This window comes from Pangasianodon hypophthalmus, chromosome 21 (genome assembly GCF_027358585.1).
Source record: "Pangasianodon hypophthalmus isolate fPanHyp1 chromosome 21, fPanHyp1.pri, whole genome shotgun sequence".
NCBI classification, from domain to species: Eukaryota; Metazoa; Chordata; class Actinopteri; order Siluriformes; family Pangasiidae; genus Pangasianodon; species Pangasianodon hypophthalmus.
In genome coordinates this window covers 15,129,855-15,150,804 of record NC_069730.1, presented here as the reverse complement: position 1 = coordinate 15,150,804, position 20,950 = coordinate 15,129,855, and the positions used below count along the sequence as shown (strand labels likewise).

General features: G+C 39.5%; 1 protein-coding gene across 7 annotated transcripts in view; it reads left to right on the top strand.

Annotated features, from left to right (window-relative positions):
• The window catches only part of LOC113533549 (receptor-type tyrosine-protein phosphatase mu), a 201,819-nt gene that overhangs the window by 98,054 nt on the left and 82,815 nt on the right, over nt 1-20,950 (top strand). For all 7 annotated transcript variants that reach the window (XM_053227520.1, XM_053227519.1, XM_053227518.1 and 4 more), the window contains exon 7: nt 1,405-1,698. In XM_053227520.1, the coding sequence (XP_053083495.1) occupies nt 1,405-1,698 (294 nt within the window). The remainder of the gene's footprint in view (nt 1-1,404; nt 1,699-20,950) is intronic.

Here is a 20,950-nt window from a genome sequence, read left to right as displayed (position 1 = left end):
TAGCTGTTGCCTCTGACTTCAAAGACTCGACTTGTCTATAGCACTTAAGTGCAAGCCTTTCCAATGGGTATGTTAATAAAGAACATATAAAGAAGATTCTCTGATCCTGTCTGGCATGAATATAGTCAGGAAACTGCAGACCACACACAAAATAACACCAGCCATTGATAAGATTCTTCAACAGGAACAGAGTAAACATCTGAACTGACCACAGATCTTCTCTACAGAGACCATAATTTCCAATTCAAGGTCCTGCCATAAAACTGTACAGCAGGGATGTAACTGAATATGAATACATTATATGAATACATTATATATAAATATGAGGAGCACTGTTTTTTTTTTAAAGAAAGCTTGCACAAAGGTTCACATCAAGACTAGGTACGTGCATCGAGCCTGGGATCTTCACAGGATGAAACAGAAAACAAAAAAAGTTGTGTGAGTACTTAAAAGTCATGAGTGTGAAGCTTATGGGCAGGGTTTCAGCAAAATTCCTACCCCATTTACAACTCAAAAAGTTTGGGAATTACATGAGGGAGAGGCATTTTTCATCTTTTTCTCAGTCTTTTCATGAGAAAGAAGTTAACAGTGGTGCGCACGCATTTCTGGCCATTTCCGACCACGTGCTGTGCACAGGACAGCATATCTTTGCTGGGGACCCCAAAAATAATCACTATTTAATTTCTATTAAAACATTAACTTGATGTTCATTGCACATTTTCTCATTTTCCCTAAAGGAGCATTCTCCATTGTTATTTAGAGAAATTCTTTTGAGGAAATTATAAGGGCATTATAATGTCATGCTGTTTAAAGTACTCCATTTTGACTAGCAGCAGCACTTTGTCCCAGCTTCGCAGTAGATTCTGCTAGCGTGTCCAGCAAAATTTACTGATCTTTCTGGAAGGTAACAAACATAAAAACTGAAGTAAATCTTATAAAATATTATTTTATAACAGATGTCTGTTGTAGTCAACCATAAACAATGATTCCTTGAATTTCAGAAAGTCATTGTTGTTTTGAAACATAGCTAACTTGCTTAATCAGTCACATTAGATAAAAGATAGCTTGCCAGAAAGTTCCACAGGGCATCTACTATACAGCTACTATATAGTTTTGCTTTTTGTATTTTTCAGCACCTGATTCAAGTTATTGCTTCATTGCACTAATGGACCTTTAAAGTGATGAATCATATGGAAATATTGAAACTAGTGTAGAAAAAAATGATGAAATGAATTGTTGTAAACCTCTAGTAATCACGTTTACTGATCATCTTTATATCTTATTAGTACTCTATAATTTCACATTGATATTTTTGTTATTATCTTGACCTGTGCTTGAACAGAAGTGTCTTGCATGTCTTACTCCAGGATATTTAAACATTGTCCTGCCTGTTTCCTTCCCCAGAACCCCCAGTCCCCATCGCTCCTCCCCAGCTGACAGCAGTGGGCGCTACCTACCTGTGGATCCAGCTCAACGCCAACTCCATCAATGGGGATGGGCCGATAATCGGCCGTGAAGTGGAGTACCGTACCGTCTCAGGCACCATGTATGACCTGCAGCCTGTGGACAAGGCATCACACAAGATCGGCCACCTGGCACCCGATACAGAGTACGAGATCAGCGTGCTGCTCACACGGCCACTGGACGGGGGCACAGGGGCGCCCGGGCCACCACTCCGGGCTCGCACCAAATGCGCTGGTGAGTAGTGCGATGCTTGGTGTGGTGTTGTGTAAAGGGTGAAAAGCCCAGGCACAAAGGAGAAATGTTAGACCTTTAAAATGAGTACACGTTTGCATGGTTCTAGGTTAGGACAGTGAATATGCTGAATATGTATGTTTGTATGTTAACATCAAATCAGTCACCATCTGGTTTGTAAGAAGCTTGTCCTGTAATAGGCTGCAAGACATCACATCAATTCAGGAATCTTCTTGTTGTTAGACATGTCTGTGAGAATTGGATTTGGTGAGAGTGTGTGTGTGTGTGTGTGTGTGAGGTGGGAGACTGGATTTGGAAAGCAGGTTTGGGCTGTAATCAGGGGGTCTGACCTCCTGTTGAAGGTCTCACTGTTTCTCATTTGAGCATCTGATGGGGATGGATGGTGTTGCTCACTTGGCCTTCTCTCCAGGGCCCGTAGGGTGTGTGTGTGTGTGTGTGCTGATATATACCTACCAAAGCCGTTTTGTCTATGCATAAATTGAGCAGGTGTATACAGTACAATGTGTGCTGTGGGTTTAGGGTTTTAGAGTTTACATATGAATAATTTTGGTGTATTTATATTTAGTATGTATTACTTCTGTGTAAAAAGTGTTAAAGTCTCTCTCTCTCTCTCTCTCTATCTCTCTCTCTCTCTCCCTCTGTGTGTGTGTGTATGTGTGTGAGTGATGGATGCTTTGCCCTGTGAGAACTTTACCAGGAAGGACTCTTGATCTTCCGTTCTTCCCTCATTGACTCCAGGCCCCTCTTTCCGATCTTGAAGCGAAACTCTTCTCACACTTCCATACATCACACTAGCTTCACTAAGCACACCAGAGCTTTTTATTACCTCCGCAGACACAAACTCTAACACACTGTTCATTAACCCATTCCCATTTATCAGCTCCTAGCATGGGGGCTATTATCCTATTATGGGCACTAGGCACCGTTTACCTCTCCTTAATGACTAGTTTGGCCCGCTTAAGTGAAACATAGACACCGGGTACGCTTTAAAGGGTTAATGATGCTGTTATTTTGTCATAATATATAGTGGCTATATTAGGGTTCGTCCTTTTTCTCCTCTCATGGTCAATTTTTTTTTCTTTCTCCCTCCTTGCTTCCTTTGTTGTCTTTGTTCGTGGGCCGTAATGGAGGGATGATCACAAAGAAATACAAATGCAAGGAGAAAAGAAGGCCCCTGCTCTTGAAAGTAAATTGTATTACTTTGTATTCAAGCTTATCTATTGTGTTTGTTATTGCCTTGCGACATGCACAAAGCCTGTTTTATCCTCAAGGTTTGTCCGATTGTTGTGTTTTTTAAGGGGCGGGGAGCGAGGTAGAGAAGTTTTATAACTTTTTTCTATTATTTTGGTCACATCTCTGAAGAAAATCTTTTTGTTTCAGATATGAATAAAATTTAGCATAAACTGATCTTTTTATGGGAACTATGTGCCATCAACTGAGTTTTCCTGGCTTTTAGTTATTTAGATTTTAAAGCATCAATGGAAAAAAGGCATCAGTGCGATGAGACATATTTTCCATATGTAAAACTTGATATATAAAACTTTATTTAAAAACAGAAAGGAAATTTATGTGTGTATTTTCACTTATTTCATCATAAATATAATGTACAAGGTCAGCTAGGGCAGTGTGATTAGCGCTAAAATCCTCACAGCTGTATATAAATAAGCAGAACGCTGAAAGTAGAGTTGCCAAATAGATAACGCTAATCTCGCTAATGGTGTTAAGGGACTATAAAACACTGAGGCCTCAAACAGGGCAGTGGACATAATTATCACAGCCATTAACCAGATAAAGAGTCCAAATTATCACAGCCATTACCCAGATAAGGAGTCCACTACGCCTTTATTAGCCTCTTGCTAGCTTGCTAATGCTAACAGTACCATTAAAACCAATTTGTCATCATGTCTGTCGCTCTGTCATGCACTTTTACTCCAGTTTGGTCTCTTCACTCAGAAGTTAAATGAGACACTATTACACTTCTCGGCTCTTTCTGAAGGTTTCCACACACACATACACACACGTATAAACTCGCAATCTGCTCAAGTTGTGTGTACCTTTTCACAACAGAAAGAAATATGTCTATTCCAGAGACGCAGTGTGTTCTAGTTCAGGAATAAGCTTGGCTTTGCTCCATGTGCCAGAACAAAAACAAGGACAGTGTTGAACTACTTATTTCTCAAACAGAGCAACAGAGTGACATTAAAATATAACAAAATCTGCACCTGTAATTTAACCCCTTAAACTCCCAGACTTGCCTTCTTCTTTCATAACTTCAAACCGTTCCTATTAGTTTCACTTAGGTACCTCAATAATTCATAGAAGATACTGAATAACATGCTTTAAAGCTGCATGAGGTAAGAAAAATTAGGTGGGTTTTTTTTAAGTCTCTAACGGATAGGTGGGGTCGACATTTGAATGATTCTCTGTGAATATATATTCTCTAGGATCTACGATGGCCTGTAGAGTGTTTATAAAATGATTGACAGCAGGAGCATCCAAACACAAACAAGCATTCCGGACCAGAAGTCTGTTTTCCAAACAGGTTTTCTCAGCGACTTAATACACTTTTAAGATGATTAATGTGTTTTAGTAGTTTATATGTTTGTTTTTGCTGGTAATTTAACAAACAATTTAACATTTGTACCTCTGTCTCTTATCTGAGCCAATATTAGACTTTACTGCTGTCTGTTAACCATTTAATGAGAGAACTAGTGCATTATTCCTGGTTATAAAGAGTTATAACTAAAGATATTAAATAATGAATAACATGAATCCCGTAAAGGATCAACATTTTTACACAATAACAAAGCAACATCTTGCAATAAAGTGTCAATTTATCATTAAGCAATGCCTAATTCAACACTTAACGTAGTTTAGGTGTTTCGTGTGTGTGTGTGTGCGAGCGTACGTGTGCGTGAGTGCTGTTTAACCTGCTGTAAACTGCTCATCTGTAATTCTAATTTTATGATCATTGTCTTTGTCTGCTTTCTTGAGTGAGTGAGTGTGTGTGTGTGTGTGTGTGTGTGTGTGTGTGTGTCCCCTCTCTGTGTGTGCCCGTGTCTGGGAAAAGACATTCGATATTTGCATGCAGCGCTGACATTGATTACAACATCACTTAGCAAGGTCATCTGTAAATACACACAGGTGTGCAATGAGGACATCTCTCTCTTTCTCTCTCTCTCTTTCTCTGTCCTACAAAATACTCACCTGCTTATTTAGATGCAGTGTGTGTGTACAAGCTTTTACAAAGCAAAAACATGTGCATAAATAACTTTTGCATCCTTGCTGTTTTTGTCTCTCAGTCTTTTTCACTTTGTCCTCTACCTCCATCTCTTTCATGTGTTGCTTAACTTCAGGAACACAGTGTTTTAGCTTTGTGTGTGTGTGTGTGTGTGTGTGTGTGTGTGTGTGGACATTTACTCCTCAGTGATAGTGGTATTGTTGTGTTGCAGTATGAATAGCCGCGGGCCGGACTGCTCTCTCAGTCACACACCTCTGCACTGGCATCGTGCTCCTCCCTGCTACTCGACCTCTAGGGTTTAATCTTTGTTCCACAGGACACCAACTAAAGGTTTCTCACTCTGAGCCACACTGAATTAGTGAGCAATTTTGTGTTCTGTTGTCAGAGAGAGAAAGCGAGAGATTGAGTTTGGTACAAATCAGCAAGGTTACTGGACTGAAAAGAGGGAAAGGAAAGAAAGAAAGGCACCTGTTTATCCTGCCAAGGTGGGACAGCCTATTGTATTTCTCAATATTATATCTCTTCTCTTCTCTTCTCTTCTCTTCTATTTTTTGTTGCTTTTCCCATCCTTTCTTTCTTTCTTCTCTTGACTTCTTTTCATCATTTTCTTGCCTTGCTTCTTTGCTTTTCTTTCTTTCATACTTTTTCCCTTTCTCTTCTCTTCTCTTCTCTTCTCACAGATCCTTGTCTTAAATAAGTCACCCATCAGGCTGAACCCTCAGCTGTTAAACACAAGTAAACACCGGCTCATTCCATTCATTAAGTCACGCAGCTCCAGAATGAGCAGCTATATGCTGTGCTTCACTTCTTGATTTCAGCCCAAATTCTTCATCATCTGGAACGTGGGCTGACTGGGAGCAGACAAGCCTCTCGCTAATGATGATGAATTTGCTCCTGGATGATTCTCGACATTTTTTTGGAGTTTGATGCAGGGAAAATGCTGTACTTTTGACACTTAGCGGGCTGCTGAAACATTATCTTTCTCTTAATCAGTCACTCATAATCTACGAGCTGTCATTTCCGCCATGCTGAGCTTCCTCATGGTGCGCTGAATATCTTGTTTAGGAGATCCAGTTTTTTTTACAGCTTTACAGTGCCTGCGTCAAAGCACTGAATTTGTACCAAACGTTCATGTTTGAAGCCTGATGCCATTTAGAAGTTTAGAAGTCTAAACATGAAAATGAATAAAGCAAATAAATATCTAATATGAATGGGAGTGAGAAGATAGATGTGATCTCGTATGCCCTGAGCGAGCAGCTTTGTTTTGGAGTCAAGTTTCTTGCACCAGTCCACCTTCTGTACTTCCAGCTCACCTCTCATTCGATAGTTGCATCGATACATTGCATGCCAACTGAAAACTTTCATTGTCTTTATCCTGGGGAAAAGTAATCTCCAAACCTCATTTCATTTAATGAGATTCACTCCTTAGCGGTTCAATATAAACATGTTTAAGGGAAGTAAATCAGCAGTGCTCCCTGCAGCTCCTAACTCATCTGAGAGAAGTCTTGCTTCTTGCTCATCAGATGCTTGACAGAACACTAGCCTCTATCTAATTTGTCAGACTAACATATTACGGTGCTCCAGGAGGTTAAAGGTTGCCAGGAGGGTCATGCTTCGATGCAAGACACAGCTAGGTGAGTCTCTAGAGCCGTTGTGACCTCAATCACTACAGCGAAAGTGGACTGAGCAATCGATTGCAACTGCGATGTGTTACCTGCCCTGACTAAGGCTATTAGAATAGGTGTGTTTCAACAGATGGGTCTGTTTCAGTGTGTGTATGTGTGTGTGTGTGTGTGTGTGTGTGTGTTGGTGTGTGTGTGTCTGTGTGGAAAGGGCTTTGGGTTGGTGATGTAACTGTCTAACAAAGTAGATTTTATTTTAGGCTCTTTGCAATTCATTACAGTGGGGTTTGCTGGTATAGGAAAATAATCAAACTTTTGGATTTTCTGTCTCATACATGAACTCATAGATGGCCATGACTGGCTAGTGTCACTGTGATTGACAGAGGAGAGAAAGCATGACATCCCTCCCACCCAGAGAGCATGGCCAATTTTGCTCTCTTGGCTCCCATACCCGGATGGTTGTGGTATCATCAGGCTTGTGATCTCCAGGCGATAGGGCGAATGCTTTTCTGTTGCGCCATATCTTATTTTTGACCCGTTTATTGTTGCTTTCTCTTACCATTTACGTTGCAGCCACTATAAAAAGTTGTTCTATCACTTTCCCTGGAAGTTAATAAGACAGAAGACAAAGCATAAATGTAAAGGTACAGCTTTACCTCAGACTGCTTCACAAAGCACTAACACTGGAGACTCCTTCCAAAAATTTGTTCTTAGTTCAGGTGATGTGCGATTTATCTTGCAGCTGGAACTTAGGTCCGAGCTGCTGTTAAAGAAAATTATTCAACAATTTTCTGACCAATTAGAATCGAGAATTCACCTGCTATGCAACTCATATTTTGCAGCTTTTTGTTTAAGCAGCTTCAACCTGATTTTATTTGCACTCATGTGCAGTGCTGTAAGTTATGAAGACGTTTTCTTTGGTGATGTTTTGTTGAATCTCTGACCGATGAGTTGGCGGTTTTCAATCGTAATCAGATCATGAGCTGAGACTGAGGCAGAATTGGCAGATGAGCTGTCGCTCATTGAACCTCAGTGTCACACTCGACAGCGCACAGATCAATACCGCGCTGCGATGGAAGATTATATCCAAACCTGCCTGATTAAACAGCAACCTCAGAAGGTAGCAACGAGCACAAAAGCTGTCAGTCATTACAGAGTGTTGTGGTGTGTGTGTGTGTGTGTGTGTGTGTGTGTGTGTGTGTGTGTGTGTGTGTATATATGTGTATAAAGGGTGCTGTACCACAAGGCCTGCAGTTCTGATTTGTGTCTGACTCTGCAGCTCAACCGTTTGCTGTTTTGGGCCGTTAATCACGAAGCCTGGCATCTCTGAGATCAACACATTGTGTTTGCTATATGGCCTGCCCTCCCTCCACCACCAGGCGAGAGCTGTTCCATTAATCAGACAGATAGACAGAGAGATAGAGAGAGAGAGAGAGAGAGAGAGAGAAAGGGAAGGAGAGGGAGGTGAGCTGCCTGCACATCAGCTCAATAAATCGGCCCTATTATCTGCGCCTGGATGCCAAAGGCTCGGTGGATTTGTGAGTGTGTATGTGGCTGTGTATGTGTGTGTGTGTGTTTGCATGCCTGCGTAATGACTGAGAGCTCTTGTACACGATGCTTGTTGCGTATCTCTCTCCATCTCTCAGGTGATGAGGGTTTTAGTGTTGGCTATCAAAAGCTATTATGAGTCGCAAAAGCAGGCTGATATGAAAACGGTTTTATAAGTGCAGAAAGCCATGCACTAGAGACTCCTCAGTGACTGTACACTACTGCTCTCTCTCTCTCTCTCTCTCTCTCTCTCTCTCTCGCTCTCACACACACACACACACACACACATCCATATATACCACAATTTAAAATGACTGCGTGAATAATTACTCTGAAATGGAGAGATAAGTGGTGATAATACTCTTCCAGCTGGCACTTAAAGAACATCTCTGTCTTGCCCCCCTCTTCCTCCCTTTTCCTCCTCCTCTCTCTCTCTTCCTCTCTCTCTTGCTGTCTCCCTTGCTCTGTCTGTCTGCCTGTCTCTCTCTTTCTCTCTTTCTTCCACTCCATCCTTCTCTTTTCTGATCATATCACATGATATAACATGATTTATTAGATTGGAAAATAAATATGTGTTAAATCTCTAATTCTCTTTCTTTTATGCTCTCTTTCTCCCTCCCTCTACTTCTCTCCCTCTCACTCTGTCTTCTCTTTCTGTCCCACTCTTTCCCTCTCTTTCCTTTACTCCATCTCTCTTTCTCTCTCCCCATCTCTTTCCCTTTTTTACCTTCACACCTTCCTCCCCATCTCTCTCTTGCCCTCCATCTCCCTCTTTCTTGCTCTGTCTCACTCTCATACACCCTGTACCACTCTTTCCATTTCTCTCCTTCACTCCCTCCAGCCCTCAGCCCCTTTCTGTCTTTCCTACAACCTCTCTTTCTGTCTGTCTCTCCTTCCCACTCTCTTCCCCCTCTCATCTCTCCCTTGCACCCACCACCCCCCACCCCCACCCCCACTTGATGAAGCAGTCCTTCTTCTATCTTGGATGGAGGAAACACTACAGACACAGTGAAACTGCATTAGCATAAAGCCAGAGTGATCAGGAGGATGCAGAGATGTAGAAGATCACAAATTCTACAATTGATTAAACTATTGCTTTTAATGGCGAGGCTGTTGAACTGGCACTCAGCAGCGCGCAGTGTAGCATTGTGCCTGCTGTAAACACATCTTACTGAGCTCATTAGCTAATTGCTAAGCCGTTTACAAGTGCAATCAGAGAAGCCAGATAAAGCAGCGCCATTTACAGCTGCTCTAGAAAATCTATGTGTATGTCTGTGTTTGTGAAGTTTATCAAATCCAAAGTAACTGTGCATTTGTAAGTATTGTTTTAAATAGTTTGCTGCAGAGATTGCATTTACATCTTTTTTTCCACTTCAAAAATCAGCAAAATATGTCATTTGGTGAGGGGCGCCCAAACTTTTGCATACAACTGTACTGAATAGTTTGTCCAAAAGATGCTAAATGATGTGCTGAGAAAGAAAGTGATTCCTGTCTCAAGATGACGCCCACTACTGTGTTTTTTAAAACTGTTTTCTATTTTTATAGATAACAATGTGTCAGTGTCAGACAAAACATGTCTTGTGTGTGTGTGTGTGTGTGTGTGTGTGTGTGTGTGAAAAAATGGTAAAATGGTGGCTATAAACCTCACTTAGTGTTAGCTACATCACTTTTGCATCTCTAAGAAGCAAACCGAATGTACATGCAGTACCTCCACCAGACATTCTTGATTGATTGATTGCGTTGGTGGTAAAGGGGAAAGTGTGTCAATTTTCCGAGCGCGAGTCCTTAAAAGTGCAACACAAATTAGGAACTGGACAATTTTTTTTGTGGAGCACTTCTGCTGGAACACTTGCATTGAGCAAAATAAAGATTGTGTGGAAAAATGATACACTTTTGTGACACCTATTTTCAATAAACAATGCATTTTTGCATTTGCATTTTTTTTTTAGAAGTTCTGAAACTCAAGAAACTTTGATACGGGTACTACACTCGTTTTTTAATTCTCTGGATTTATTACGGAATTGCACTGCAGTTACACCCAGCTCAGATTGCATACTAAAAATATTTTGAAGCCGTCGCTGCATGTTTAATCCCAAACGCTGCATCATGGCTCACTTGCGCCCATATGCTGTAGCCCAGTTCTGTTGAAGCGACGTGTCAAAACGGGGCCTGTGTTCCGCGATTGCCTCCGTAGTGTGTTTGAGCGTGCTCGCAACACTGCAGCAGGTCCACCTCCTCAGCCTGGCTCTACGAGCGCTTCATATAGCTAGGTCAGCGCCCACACACACGCAACCCGCCTGACACCAGATCATCTATTATAGCTCTGTATCAGTGACAAGATCTGTCTCTCCATGGGAAAGAGCTGTAGGAGAGAGCGAGATAGAGAGAGACGGAGCTAACAGATGGTTGCGGAGCGAACAGATCCATTACAGCGAAACAGGCATTGATTGTGTTGAGGGCCGTAATTGAACAGGGCAGCGAAACAGACTGAGGGATGAAGGCAGTGTCATGTCAGAACGAGCGAGCTGGGGATTTCTGCAGAACGCCGTGATGGAGAGAGTGCGGGAGTCGAGCTGCTCTGAGGCAGATCTGATAAGGAAATCACTCACAGCAATCAGAGAGAGAAAGAGGCCTAGAGCTCTCTCTCTTTCTCTCGCTCTCTCTCTCTCTCTCTCTCTCACACACACACACACACATACACACTAACATAAAATATTGTCATCATCATCCACTCAAGTGTGTCTGCAGTAGACATGCCCAATTTGTTCCCTTTCATCCAGGACTAATGTCTCCATGCTCTCGCTATTGGTGGTAAGCACTAACCCCCTCTCTCCTCTCTCTCTCTCCTCTCTCTCTCTGTCTTTCTCTCTCTCATTTAACGTCTTCCGTTACTCTCCAGCCATTCTTCTCTTTCCTTCTTTCCCTTCCTCTTCACTCCTGAGTGACCACACAGTCTCACCTGTCTGGATTTTTAGACGTACGGCTGTACTCACTGAGTCTGTACTCCTGTTCACTAATGGTGTAGAGATGTTCTGACTCTTTGTATTCGCTCTGTTGATTGTCTCTTATATATATCATTGTCCTAATATTGCAAACATCTTGTATTATTCTTTGTCTAATAATTTGGTAATTAGATTGTTTGGTGTAGCAGGTAGAGCCGTTGCCTCACAGCTCCAGAGTTTCACACGTTCTCCTGATAGAGAGAAGAGAAAATGTTTCCTCTGGGTTCTGCAGTAGGGGGATAGGTGACTCTAAATTGCCCCTCCTCCAGTTCAAATGAGTGTGTGCATGATGCCCTGAGTTAGACTGGCGTCCCATCCAGGATGTGTTCTCTCCTCACACCTGTGTTCCCCGAATACCAAGGTTATTGTGTATCTCCAAGTCAGTCCTTCTCTTCCCCGTTCTCTTTCCCTATCCCTTCTTACAGTCTTTCCTCCTCTTCATTCCTTTCCTTCTCTTCAATCTTTTCCTCCTTTCCTTTGCTTTCCTTTCCTTTCCTTTCCTTTCCTTTCCTTTCCTTTCCTTCTCTTCTCTTCTCTCCTTCCTTTCCTTCTCTTCTCTTCTCTTCTCTTCTTTCCTTTCCTTTCCTTTTGTTCTTTTCTCTTCACTTCTCTCTTTCCTTTCCTTTCCTTTCCTTTAGTTCGCTTCTCTTCTCTTTTTCCTTCTCTTCTCTTTTTGTCTTATCTTCTCTAGGCCTGTGCATCTTGTTTTATTTATGTCCATCTCTCTGTCTCTCTCTCTCTCTCTCTCTCTAACTCTCTCTCTCTCTCTCTCTTGCATTTGTATAATCATGTTATCTATTTGCATGATAAAGATAAGACGGGCAGGCCATTAGAATTAACAGGAGCTGATAATGTGGAGATAATTTAGAAATCATTATTTAAATGTCACGCTGTAATGATAAAAACCTCACTAATAGTTCTATCTAAATGTCAAATTGGAATTATTCAATTACATCTTCAGGCCAGGGGCAGTGGCAGGAATACCAATCTAGACCTCCAGTTTGTGTATGTGTGTGCGTGCGTGCATGTGTTAAGCAACCCTCTTGTTAACTGCAATTACTTTATTCTCCAAATATCTAGTTTATTGTAATGTCTACTTTGCAAATGATCAGATATCTGCCAGCTATTTTCCATCTTAGAATTATTTGTATATAATTTTGTTACTGTGTTCAAAGACAAATTTTTTCCAATCATTTCTGTTTGTGTCGTCTCCACAACGACAGATTCAGTCTTTTATTTTCATTTATGCATTTTCTGTATAAACAACAACAAAAAAAAGAGAAGAATAAAAGTGCTTAAATTCATATTAGTCGGCTTCATCACATCTCAGAGTGGTGAGAGGGCTGCATGGTCACCAGACCCGCTCATGTGTTATCAGTCACTGCAGTATCATCTTAAACAGAATATCTCAGCATCTCAGCCTTTCTTTCTTCTTCCGTATCTCTCCATCGACAGCAGAAAGGAGTAGAGGAGCGCAGGTCAGAGCGTCTCTCGTCTTCAAAACCGACCTTGACCTGCTTTGAACAGGAGGAGGAGAGGAGCTTTCACACAAATGCAAATAGGAAGTGTCACACCAAGTCTCTCTCCTTCTGTAGATCACACATTGTGTGTGTGTGTGTGTGTGTGTGTGTGTGTGTAGTATGAGAGTTCATACAAAGTGTGTGAGAGTACATGGGTGTGTTAAGGCTGTCAGAATGAATTTCAGTATTTAACTGAAATAAGTTTCCTAATATTAATGTATTTAGTCACAATACACAAATGCCTTTTCTGGGATATTATGGATATCATGATTTTTTATTATTTAAAAAAATAAGTTTTATGTTAATCTTTGTAGTTAATCTTTAAAATTGTAAAAATGTTAAAATATTAACAGATTTGTAAAAAAAAAACAATTCTAAATATTATTACATATATTTTCGTCTATTTTTAGTGATATTTTTAAATATAAAAAAATATATTTTATTGTCTGTTTTTAGTTATTTTATAAAACAGTACTGTATTGCTGGGAAATTCTTAGCAAATCTATATATCGTGATATCTATATATCTTGATACGTATCATGTATCATAGAAATGTTTTCGAGAATCATAATATGATATATTTATCATATTACCCACTCCTATGCTAAAATCTTCTATTTAAATTCACCTAAATCTATAGAGACACATTCTCTAAACTTTCTGGGTAATGATTTAATGATATGTGGTGCTTAATGTGTCATTTATGACATTTTAAATTTTTAAACATTTAAAACAAAGAGTATATTTTAAAAATGATCATTAACATTAAAAATACATTTTAAAAATGTATCACTTTTCTAATTAAATATAAAATCAAGCAAAGTATGTGTCCTAAAATCTCAAATGGCATTAATAGTGCACTACATACTACAGGTTCTATAATGCCTTCATGAGCATATGTACTGATTAGGAGTGAATTTCAGATTTGGATTCAGTGTTGGATTTTTATATGGCTTTCAGGTTGTATAAGAAATATCATGTAAGAAATGTAGCAAAATATCAGTGACCAAAAATACAATAGGTGAATAAAGAAAAAACAAAAACGAATCAGAAACATTAAAGGTTAATGTGAGACCGCCGCACAGGGCCAGGTGTACATCCGCGAGAAAACGCTGCATAAAATTCAACTCGCGTGCAGCTGCAAAAAGCATTCACAAGGCGTCTGACATTAACGTTCAGTTTACTGAGGCTGTAGCTCATCACGCTGCACCTGGGGCGCCCGCCAAATTCACTCTGCGTGAGGCGCACGGTTTAAAAGCCACTGTGAAATGGTGGAAATGGTCAACCGTAGAGAGCCAAACAAAAAAAAAAAGAAAAATCAGAAAAAAGAAAATGCACATTTATGAACGTGTAGAAAATTTGTAATTAATGAAGTACACTTTCAGTCATGGTACTCGAGTCAGAACAAGTAAACAGTGTGGAATTAATACAGCTGATACACCATTACATTCCCAACTGGTTTTCTTTAATGAAAAGGCTGCAGTGTGCAGAATAATCTGTCACATCAAAGTGTGTAATTAAATTTTCTCATTTTTCTCATAGTCAGCTGCAGCTCCTATATAATTTGGTCAATGACCAAGGTTGCCGTATCTGCGTAATAAATGCATCCAAGTGGAGATGCAGTAGGTTTTTAGAAGAACAATTTTTTTTTTACCAAATGCTCTAAAATGCTCTCGTTTATTATTAAGTTTATTGACGCAAATAAATTCCATCTAAAAAAATTACATATTACATTTTACAAATTACATATAAAAGATATGACTTTACATCATCGTTATGACATGATTTAATATTTTTATGTACTGTAACCACTGTTCTCGAATTCTCTATTCTGATTGGTCAGATGGTGTTGATTAATGTTCTTTAACAACAGCTGCAAGGTTTATATTAATGTACTCGTTTAAATACATTATCATTTCTATAGTAACAGCTTAGACAGTATGGCAGAGGCTCCACATTAATAGATGAAGAAAACATGTATAATTAATATAATATCTTTATATGAAGTTTTCTGTTAGGAGATGTTTATTTAGCATTTATGGAAGGAGTCTCCAGTGTCAGTGTAACAGTCAGAGGTAAAGCTGTGACTTTATGTTTTCTGAAATGAGAAAGCTGTCATGTTTTGTTATGAATAATACAATCAGTCTGCCCAATACTGCTGAAAAGCTGTAGACCTGACACCAATGAAAAACTGTAAAAATTTCACTGTATGTATTATTCTTATAATAATGTTACTTAAGTTATATTGCATTGTACTATCTATTTATTTAATTGATATTTATTAGACTAGTTGTCTCATTTAAATGTGACAAAGCATCTTAAATCATGCACTTTGTGTCATGCAGTGATGTTTTTTAATATGCTTCAACTTGCATTTGAACACTCATCCAATATCTCCACCTTTTTGTTTGTGCTGACTTTTCACTTTTTTCTCCCTTATGTATATATATTAGAGATGGCACAATACCAGTTTTTCTTTTTCTGATACCGATAATGAAATCTTGAGTATCAGCTGATATCAATACCCATCCTATCATTTAAAAATAAAAAAAATACTACTAAGCATTAACTTTTTTTTTTTAACTGGAGCACTTAAACAATACAGGAAAAATACATGGCTAAAAACATGGCATAAAACTTTGGCAAATATAATAAAATCTAAAGTATAAATATAATTTAGCCCCCCCCAAAAAAAATCCAAGTCTAATACCTATCTTTCTCATTTGTTACAAGATCAGATCAAATACATTCTTCAGTCTGCTTCAGTCTGATCCAACATTTTTTATTGCAAATGCTCAACATTGATCCTGAGTATAGGATCAGTGCTGTCTCTAATATATGCAAGACTTTGCGTGTTGCTATATTTGCTATATACATATCCTTAAACTGAGCGTTTAGGCCCGTATACCAGTTTCATAAATATCTATTTGGGCAAACAAGAATTTTTTCAGGCAAAAAGAATTTGACAGCCTTTCCATGTGTTGATGTGAAAACACAGTTACTCTGCGCGTGTGTTTTAATTTGATAATCAGCCCATATCACTTAGGCTCCTAATGACAGATTGACCGCAGCAGTAAAACGGGGCACAAGGCCATAAATCCCAGTGCTGTGTTAATTAAAGAAAGTTTCTGTTGCCCTGTAAAGCTACTGTGTTAATATTCTAGAAAATGTCCCCATTCACAGATCGTTGTAACTTCATATGTTGGTTTAATGATGCAGAACTCATTGCTGCTGCGGTCACCCAGGAGCGGAAGGCTGGCTGTGCTAGGGACGATGATTTCACAGAGGAAAGAGCTTTCACGCCTCTGCTCAGGCAGCGTATAAAGAGACTCTCTGCTCCACCAACTTTACAGTGTAGCACTCTTCATGAACTCTCTCTCTTTCTCTCTCTCTCTCTCTCTCTCTCTCTCTCTCTCTCGCTCTTTTTCACTTTTTATGAGTGTTTTGCCAATGCACATTCAAAGATGAGACCTGGACCAAACGGAACTTGAGGTTGTAGCTCATTTTCCACCAACTTGATATAGAGACTTGGCAATAACTGCGACTTTCAGTGACACCATTGTTAAGTTCAACGTGGAACCATTAACCTGGACTGAGAAACACATAGTCATAGTCTTCACATAGTCAAATTTGGACACTTTCTACAGATTTTCATGAACTGAAATATGTTTCTCCTTTGCACATATGTTAATAACATGTAAAGTTCTAGCACTTTAAGCCCCCAAAGGTAATAAGGAAGAAAAAGAAGATTCAACCTTTACTGAAAGACACTGCGCATGCTTCAACATTTACAACCTCATCTACTCATGGAAAAACAACATTACTGCCAAATTGTAAAGAATTATACGTTCGCAATAGGAAGTGAGTTCTCATTTTGATTTTCAGCATTGTCATTGTCATTCATCATTGTCTCTTCACCCCACTGACATCTGTTCATGGAAATAAGTCATTCAGTCAGTTCTTGTGACTGAATTTCTTGCTAATATCATCTTTTATTAGGTCATTTAAACATTTTAAACTTTGTTTACGCTGTTGTGAGTATGGTATGTAAGCGCTCTTTTTCATGGACTCACCTGACAATGCCACGCCACACCAGCAGAGGTCCCAATCTCCAGAATATTAGCCCACTTCCAGTGTTGCCAACTTAGAGACTTTGTCACTAGATTTGGCAACTTTTAAGGCCCCTTTAGTGACTTTTAAGGCCCCTTTCTGAGCACAAGTTAGTGACTGTCTTGAACTCGATACGTCTTTCCAGCTCACATGACTTGACTCACCATCAGTGTGTGATGTCTTACTGTGTCACGCTTGTGACCACTCACTGATCACCATTATTCCCAACGACCAATCACTGATCACCACTGTTTGTCGTTTTAAACTATCTCATTGGAGATATTTACAAGTAATAAAAGTGAGTGACTGTTTTTCTCATGACTACTCACATTTCACGACTACTCGCTGTCACTGCATTTTTTTTGTCTGCATTCTTGATAGATATTTTGTAAATGTTTAGTTTGTGGTGCCATGATCAAAGATGACTTGTTCAAGAAATAAATTATAATCTTTTTTCTGTTTTAAAAAAGTTCTATTCTACTTTTTTTATTGAAAGGGAAAATCTTCCTTCTTCATGTACCCTAGTTTGTAATTTGATGTGCCAATGACCATGATGAAGACGTTTATATGCAAATTAGTCTATGACATCATCTAGCAACTTCTTGAGCATGCTTTAGCTACTTTGCTCTGAAGAGAATTGGCGACACTGCCCACTTCTGCTTTCACGTATTTGGATTTTTTTGGCTGTTGTGATTTTTGTCTGCTGTTTTTAGGATTTAGATTGTTTTGCTGTCTGTGTTTGGACATTGACTGTGTTTCCGACCACAATTTTCGCCTCATGTTTGTCAGCAAACTCATGTTTGTCAGCTTATATTTGTTTCACTCCTGCGCATTGCTATCCAACAACTTGATCAAAGCATTACATTCATTATGAGCGTAGTCGCAGTTAGCTATTAGCATTTTTATGCAGACTGTCTGTTTTCAACAACTGTGTTTGTTAAACTGGCTTGATAAGTTAGAAAGCAGCCTAAATGAAAACATCTTCATGTTGTTTTTGTGAAATACACAGTTTTGGGTGTTTACCAGAACACATTTACTGACCAAAAGTCTTGCTGATGAATGAGCTTTTTAATTTCATCAAGAGTAATGTTAGCAAATATTTCAATTTTAACCAGCTATTCACAAAAATGACAAAATCAACACACTAAATATCTCAGTAAAGTTGACACTTAGTGTAGTGTATGCATGATGACACACTTCCTCCCTTTCATGCCCTCTCTCTCTCTCTCTCTCACCCTCTCTCTCATTAAACGACTGCTAAAAGTGCACATATTGCCGGAAAACCTTGGGGTTTGATACAGTCAGGGAATATAATGTAACACTTTTCACTCTCCGTAATGGGGAAATAATCTTTGCAAATGGCATAAAATAAGCATGAAAGAAGTGTTCCTAATCCATTAAGTGCATTTGACTACATAAAGTTTAGAATAAGAGAATGTTAAAACTCTCTCTGTCACTCTCTCTCTCTCCCTGGCCCATGGCTCAGATACACACTTTAGTGCATTAGAGAGTGTGTGGAGCTGGTGTAATGTGATTTGTGTGCCTGGCCGGCGGTGCGCTCCCCTCACCACCACCTCTGGCCTACTCAGTGTGGTCAGCTGATAGTTCCGCAAATGGACACGCTTAAAACTTCTATTTTCTGGATGGCTCTCCTGAAACGCTCCCATTCCACACACGGGGGGGGTCTGTTTTCATCTCTACCCTTTCTGTTTCTCTGTCTCTCTGTATTTCTCTCTCTCCCTCTCTCTCTCTCTCTCTCTCTCTCTCGTGCTCTCTCTCTGCCTTTATACACTCTTGTATACTTCGTTCTCTGTTCTCTGGTGTCTAAATTGAAAATGTTCAAGGAAAATTTGTTTCTGCGAAGATTGGAGTCTCTCAATGGCGGCGCAGCATTAAATTACTGCTCTTCTCTAGTTGTCTATAAGTGAAACCATTTGAAATCTACTTCACTGTCATTTTAGACTGTATTGTGTTGGATTACTGTTTTCTTATCTTTTTTTGCATTTGTCAAAAAAGTAATGCACGTCAATAGAGGCGGAACGTCAGGAAATAAGAAAGCAAGAATGAGTTTGCGAATAGTTCGACACAATTGTGCACGCAGGTCATTTTCTTAAGCCACATGTGAATGCAGACGGCGTGTACTCAGGAGGTTGTTCCAGAAATCAATAGCTTTTAAAGTCGCACTTGATTCAGAGGCAAAAAAGAAAATATTTCAAAGGCGCCACAGCCGCACTTATTTTTCCCCTTTCTGTAAAGCATCTGAAAAAATCAATGCTGTATTTTTAAATAGCAGTTACAAAATTTTTAAGGAAGCAAATATAGCGACATTCTTTCATATCAATGTTATTACTTTCTGAATCTCCACCACACACACACAGACACAGACACACACACATGCATACACAGTGGCCATAAGAAACAGCAGTAATGTCTCTAATGTTTTGGCTCTGCATTGCATTAATCCATCATGGCCACTATTATTTATTGATAGAGCTGATCTCCACCTTGAGAGCTGTGAGCTGAGATGTGAGGGCTCGTGTCAGCAAGCACGCCCGTTCCCCGAGATCAGCTCCTCAGGGCCACTCTGCCAATGAGCGTGTGATGCGGGCGGGGGTCTGAATCTGCCTGCTCAGCTCTTTCCTCTGTACCCATGACCTTTCTAAATGTCATTTTTTCACGCAAGCTTATTGGCAGTGTGAATAAATGATGAAATGCCGCTCGGCGTGGGTAAACTCGGTATTCCGACGTGAATGTTTATTTTTTCCTCTTTCCCCTTTTGCAAAGTTTCTCAGTTAACCCTGTGTGTGTTTTGTGTGCTCTGTGTTTGCTGCTTGACCCTTCACTGTATCATTGCATGCTGTGGATTTGCACTTAATCATTCAGAAACCACTCGTCTATAGGTTGCATTAAGCTAATGCATGGTCCTGCGAGGTTGAATAATCCACTGCCCATGATGAGAAAATTTGCCAAAATTAACATTTAAAAAGAAGCACTTGTGCAATTAGTGATAATTTGAGGTGAAACATATAGGGATATTGTATAGTTTTATTTAAACTTTTAGTATGCACTGTTTTTCTCTCTAGGGCATTCATTCATTCATTCATTATTAGCTGTGACTTCACTTACTGTATAACACACTCACTTGACTTCACTTACTGTATAACACACTCACTCCCTTACATTTAGGATGTGGATGTTTCTCCTTTAATAAGATCTGATAAATTCATGTATGTTTACACTTAAAAACTGCATGTATAAGAACAAAAAATACTTCACAGCCTATGTGAGCACAGGCTACATTCAGTGTTTCTGCCATTGCAATTTGGCAACTGTTATTATTTCTATTTTTAATTCATTTAAATGCTCAGAGTACCATTTGTACTGAATATTGGCACAGCTGTGCCAATACTTAGTATAAGAGTCAAGAGTCATTTATTTGTCATTTGCACAGTTACACTGGGTACACTGGGCATTGAAATGCTTGTGACGAGGATTTAGACACTGACAGAACAAACACTTATTAGACAGGAACAAACATATATTTGGACATCAAGGTTGGGTTGATGCTGTAATGTGGTGGTAAATGAGACAGTTGTGTACAAAGGCAGAGTAAAGAGACAAGGCTATTTAAAATTGTTACAATGGTAGAGTAAAAGTGGCATGCGCTATTAAATAAGGTAGAACAGTAAATACAAGTTTAATAAATAGTATATACTAAATCTGAATAGTAAATATCTAAGTGTCTGGAAATGGCAGTAATAAAATGTCACAGTGCTAGATGAAGGACTACTGGCTGTTAAGTAGTCTGATGGCTTGGAGATAAAAACTGTTCTTCAGTCTGGTTGTCTGTGTTTGGATGCAACGGAAGTGTGTGCCAGACGGCAGTGTAGCAAACAGGTAATGAGCAGGGAGAGTGCAGTCCTTAATGATATTGCGGGCCTTCCTCAAACAGCGTGTCCTGTTAGGCCGGGAGTTTGTTTCCTGTGAAACAAGCTCCGCTGTTCTCACCACTCTCCGATAAAGCATATAACAGGATGATTGCGAGTGTGATATTGCTTTTATACAACAGTTTTATAAATAAGAAATTAATATGAAGTCATTTAAAATTTCAGACACAATATGGCCAAATAAACTGTTTCTTTTAGAAACAGATGCTGAAGAAGCCGCACTCACTGATAGCCCATCGCATTG